The sequence below is a fragment of the Coturnix japonica genome, chromosome 2, assembly GCF_054131305.1.
Source record: "Coturnix japonica strain WE chromosome 2, WE-NBRP24, whole genome shotgun sequence".
In the NCBI taxonomy this organism is placed as follows: domain Eukaryota; kingdom Metazoa; phylum Chordata; class Aves; order Galliformes; family Phasianidae; genus Coturnix; species Coturnix japonica.
The window spans coordinates 49,074,046-49,080,045 of NC_140664.1; the positions used below are offsets into that span (position 1 = coordinate 49,074,046).

A 6,000-nucleotide genomic window follows, 5' to 3' on the forward strand; every position below is an offset into this window, starting at 1 on the left:
AAAATGTGAGCAAACTTTAACATTTCTAAAACTTCAACCTTTTTGTATTCCAGTTCTTGTCTTGCTGATTGTCACCATGAGGCGACGGAAAAAAGAGCCCCTCATTTTTGATGAAGAGAGAGATATCAGAGAAAATATTGTTAGATATGATGATGAGGGTGGTGGAGAAGAAGACACCGAGGCTTTTGACATGGCTGCCTTAAGAAACCTCAACATCATCCGAGACACCAAGACCAGGAGGGATGTGACACCTGAGATTCAGTTCTTGAGCAGACCAACTTTTAAAAGCATCCCAGATAATGTCATTTTTAGGGAATTTATCTGGGAGAGACTAAAAGAAGCTGATGTGGACCCTTGTGCACCACCCTACGACTCCCTGCAGACATATGCGTTTGAAGGGAATGGCTCAGTGGCAGAGTCACTCAGTTCATTAGATTCAATAAGCTCAAACTCTGATCAGAACTATGATTACCTCAGTGACTGGGGCCCTCGCTTTAAAAGGCTTGCAGATATGTATGGGAGTGGTCCAGACTGCTTGTACTCATAGCCTTGGAATCTTTCTCTGAAAATGCACTGCAGAATACTAAATCAAAATATCCCAACCTTACAGACAGAAGAAAGTTGTAAATACTTCTCCATTTTTAATCTTTTAGGTTCTTTTTTTTGGCCTTGGTGGAGCATACCTTCATTAGACTTGTCCTAGAGACTGCACTGATCACGAAGTATATGAGCATTGATATCATTTTTAATAAAATGAAATGCTCAGACACATTCAAATAGATAGCAACCCTTAAATACCTGCAGAGGTAACTCACTTTCAAGAGTACGCTATGCACTGTGACCTCAATGAGGCAATTACTCTCTGCAGATGCCTTCACAGTATTGTTATGCCTAGAACACAAAGTTTATGGTATATGTGTTAAAAGCATGAATTTTATTTTGAAAAAACATATCCCAGTACATTACAACATGTAGTACTTGCAAAGGAAAACTTTCTAGCAAATTTCCGTTACCATGTTGTATACAGCTTCCTAAGCTAAAAGCAGAAGACAGACATGAAAACAAACATAAATTCTGATAATTTGTTGTTTGTCCCTGTATGCTTTCAAATCAATTTAATGGAAAATCTCAGTAAATTTCTGCGTAAATTTATGAAAAATAAAATTGCAATTTATTTTACGGAATTCCAAATTTGTCATCAACATGATGGAGTATTATATAAGCCACATAAAATGAGAAATATAGAGGGATATCCTGTCCTTAGGGTTGAAAAGTTTTGTGATGCTCATGTAGGTATAGTTAAGGCGTTGCTATCTATTTGTTATTTTTTATTATCTCTTCTGATTTGTACAGGAGAATTTATCCTTTATTATTATTATTTGACACAAAGCGTTATATTTATTTTGGAGCTCTAATCTCCACTAAATCCAGGTCCATTTTACTGCCTCATGGTATTAGACTTGTCAGAACACACTGATTTTTTCTCCAGACTCAGATAAATGTAGGAAATGAAGCATGGAAATGGAGAAATTACAGTACAGAAATTGAGCCCACCATTCATCTCTCAGAAAGGAGAGCAACTACAAGGACATGCAGTTGTTCTTTTGAGCCATTTCAAAGTCTGAGACATTTAATAAAATATTTGTACTTTGCATTTTTGGGAAGAAGACTACAGAGGTAGCTGGGAGTGTTACTAAAGCAAGATTTAATTTCAAGGTTAAACATCCTATATGCTTCAAAGACTGATTTTCTCCCTCCCTTTATCTTTTGCTGCTGATGAATCACAGTGAAAGACTTTTAAATTTCTGTCTTATGTTAAGCAATGTAATACTATTAACTCCAGAAACCAACTTTATATCTTGCTGCACATATGTATTTTCCCCAGAAGTGTTGTCTCAATGCATATAATTTCTACACTGGTTCAGGAGTGCCAAAATAGAAGGATAACTACTGTTGCTTCAAATGCTGTATCATTTTAAGTAGGATTTCTTAGAATAAGATTTTTTTTATTATTTTTTTTTTTTTTTTTATGATTCTGACTATTTATACTTCATCTTTCATGATTTATTATTAGATAATAAGGCGTATATACCAGTAAACTAGTGTTTTTAAGTATTCTTTCAGAATGTTTTGTTTTAGGTTATCTGTAGATGAATTCCTAAGTTAGACTCTGCTCCTGAAAAATCTTTCACTTATTCCTAGCAATGATTTGACTTGCCAGCAATTACTGAGAGGTATTCAGAATTGTTTGTAGGATTTTATCTGTTAATAGAATGTACTCCAAAAATAATGATGCATACTCTAAAAGCACTTCTTTCTGGAAGAAAGATTATTGTACTAAAATTCTGACTTATGGGTTACACAAGGCTGGGAAAAGGGAAATTAAGATTTTAGACTTTTTGTATCCTGTCAGTATCAGTTAACTAAGTGAAAATGGCCTTCAGCTTCATCAGAGAAAAACAAAATAATTTTAATAATCTTCAACACAGATATTTAATTTTGGGTTACATTTTTGTAGACAATCATTGATTCACACAATTCAGTAGATTTGCTTCTAGTTGTATTAAATATATATATATATAAATATATATATATATATATATATACACGTATATATATATATATATGACAGATTTTGTAATGGAACTGAAAGATCTTGCCCATGACTTTTAGTCATATGTGTAAAATTTTTCAATAAAAAATAATTAACAAAAACAACAAAGGAAAAAAAAGGAGAGTGATTCATGTGTTTGTAGTTTGGTGAGAGTGAGGTATAGTTAAGCAACCATTAAATAAGAAGGTTTAAAAAAAAACAAAACAACAGTTTTTTATTCTTCTTTTTGTTTATGGGAAGATAATTCCTTAATCTGGATTACAAATCAACAATGATGATTTTTGCACACAGCACTCAGAGGAGATTTAAATCTGGTTTTATTTTTGTGTATGTATGTGCTTTCTGTGGGGGAAAAAAAGATATGTTTCTGTCCATTTAACACTGTCCAAACTCTTGGTTATACTTGTTTACTGTTGCGCAGTTCTGAAATAATCCAGTTTTTGTTTGTTTGTTTGTTTACATAAAGTATGCTATCCTATTAACATATTATTGCAGTAAGAGAGAAAGAGAGAAATTCCAAATATTTGGTGACAGATGTTACTATACTATATACCTATACATATGGTATGAAAATACATTCACTACATAATGCTTTCTGTAACTTACCACATATATGGGTTTTAATGGGCTGTATTCTGATTCAAATTCTTCTTTTACTGTTGTGACAGATAGTGTGATGTCATAAATTATATTTTACTGAACAAATAATGGAAAATATAAGAAATATATTTCTTATCCAAGAAAAAATTCAGAATTATTCAAACTAATTAACTAGATATGCCGTTTTAAAAGAATTTCCATTTTATTTGTTAGCTGATCTTTCTAAAAATTCCTGTATGACCTACAGGCCACAGTTCCTACTTAATTTCTCAAACTTTGCATCAACTTCTAACATATAGTGAAATACCATCATCTGTTTCCTTCTTCTTTATGACAACTGAACAGTCTTTTTTAAAATGAAACATCCAAGACCCTTTAAAAGTTTATGGTTTTAAGAGAGCTAATAGATGTATTACATCATGAAGATTTAAGTCAAGACTCAGCTTTGACCTGGGTAAAATCTCTAAAATTCAAATGAGCTACACTGTTGCAGGTAGTGGACATTTTGATCTACATGTATATTTTTTTTAATTTAAAATAATTAATTTAGTAAATGTGGTATATTTACTGTATTAAGTTATATTCTTATCTACAACACGTCTTACTAAGCATAATAATTCCTCTGACTGAGCTTATACAACCACTGCAGAACTTCAGAAATTTCAAGATACTTATATGAAAATTCATATACTCCTAAGAATTCAAAAATAATGTATTGTTGATTCTCATTTGCATGTTGTTCTTTTAATTGTTTCAAAAGGTAGGTGTGACTGTGATTTCTCCTAAAATTGAACATGTCCTCATTATTATTTTATCCTATTATCTCTACATGCATCAGCATACATCAGTAACAAAATATATCCCATTCTTCCTCCCATCCTCTCCCCTTCCTTCCCCCTTTCACCCATGAAATTTTATGTTGATGTTTTTTGTTGTTGCAGTTTGGGGCTTTTTCTTTGCTGATAAACCTGTTACTCTTGATGAAAGGCCTTTGTTTGGATAAGTTAACACTTATTTTTTAATTATTTTTTCTTCTTCTGGTCAAAACTATAGTAGCAAAGTATATCCTGACTTTTCTGCAGTCTTGACTAGAAACTCGCCTTCTCTTCTATTAATGGCAAAGAAGGAAGTCCTAAAATGTTTCCTTCTGTTGATGTCAAGACACTACAGGGAAAAAGTTAAATGCCTCAGCAGCAGACTGCAGTGAAATGAAAGTTTCACAAACACTGCAGTAAATCTGCTATTGGTACTGTTCAAATCAGCATACAGATGTAATCTTACAAGTTGACACATGCTGTCGTTTGATCCCACTATGATCAGTAAAATTTACACACTTAGATTTTAGAATAATTCAGGTTCTTTATTGAGAAGTTTCGGCATTATTAATTATATTATGTTCCCGAGCCATATGAAAAGGGGTAATATTTACAAATAGTAAAACATCATGCATTCAAAATGTGTTTATGTGCACTGAGTACTGTACTTTAACCATTGCTATCCCTCAGTGCTCCCTAAAAGATTGATATAATCTTTTCCTGACATTGAGACCAGCTACTCATTTATGAACATGTATGACAGCTAGCTAGGTATTACAGACCATTTAAATCTGACAAGAATGATCAGTCTGAATTTTAATGTTCTCATAGTTAATTAATCATCAATACATCCTTTATTATTATCACACTGTCAAAATTATTTTGTTTACTGATGCACCTAGATGCTGGGTAAAATCCTGATCATGCTGAAGTACAGGCAAGATGAGTTTCAAGAGGCATGAAGATTTCTGCATTGTTTTGAGAGGCTGGTAAATGACCACTGACAGAAGCAAAGTGAGAGAATTCCAAATTGAATGGGATGCTCTTTCTTTATGCACAATCTCTTACTGTTCTTTCCCTTTCTAGGAGCTGCAGTCCTTTTTATGGTGATGCAAATACCTTAGTGGAATATTTTTTTTCATAGTATGAACTATTTTCTACCAGTGTTGTTCACACAACCTTGCTGTAGCAAACAGTACCCTTGCTGACAAAGTTCGTTTCTGATATCTGTGCACATGCTAAATATAGCTCTTCCTCCCTATAAATAAGGATATATAGAACTTCCATGCAACCAAAGTCAAATTATGATGCTTCTTTTTTAAAATGACTTTGTGACCATCTGTAGCTTTATTTATGTCCATGACTGTAGATACAACCTAAACAGATCATAATTTCCCTGTTTCACAGTCTGTTGCTTTGCTGTTTCTTGAGATTTTACTAACACAGAAAGGGATGGTAGAAAGAAAAAAAAAAAAAAAAAAGACAGAGAAATTAAGAGCACCTGGTATTCTTATTGCTTCATACATGACCTAATGATGTAAAAAATAACATTTTACCAGATGCTACTGGAATATAATTTCCTCTGAGGTAATAATATTTCCATAAAGTGGAAGGATATGTTCCAGTATTCTAGAGTAGTTGGCCTAGGCTCATCTTAATGAAAAATAAAAATAAAAAAAATAAATAATGATAATAAATAAGGATTAAATTAAAAAAAAAAAAAAAAGATTAAAAATTTTAAGTGGAAATCTTAATATGTAGCTTGCTATTCCTCAAAAGATTTTTTTTTTTTTTTTTTTTTTTTTTTTTCCTCCAATGTTTGTGTGTAATGAACTTCTGAATGGATATATCATATGATATCTAATCTATTGATGTGGTTACCATATCTATGTATGAGTGCCTGGATATATGTTCATAATTTTCTTCCCTTAAATTTCTAGTAGATTTTTACTGTGACATATAGAATACAAC

The 6,000-nt window shown here is 32.2% G+C and overlaps 1 protein-coding gene across 3 annotated transcripts in view; it reads left to right on the forward strand.

The window, feature by feature from the left end:
• Window positions 1–5,667, forward strand: part of LOC107309986 (cadherin-7) — an 89,351-nt gene extending 83,684 nt beyond the window's left edge. The window contains exon 12 of one of the 3 annotated variants that reach the window (XM_015855215.3): window positions 54–5,653. In XM_015855215.3, coding sequence (XP_015710701.1) covers window positions 54–547 — 494 coding nt within the window. In that variant the 3' untranslated portion in view covers window positions 548–5,653. Of the gene's footprint in view, window positions 1–53 lie in introns of all 3 variants that reach the window. The other 2 variants (XM_085537533.1, XM_015855214.3) reach the window with 2 other exon arrangements.
• Window positions 5,668–6,000: the final 333 nt, after the last annotated feature.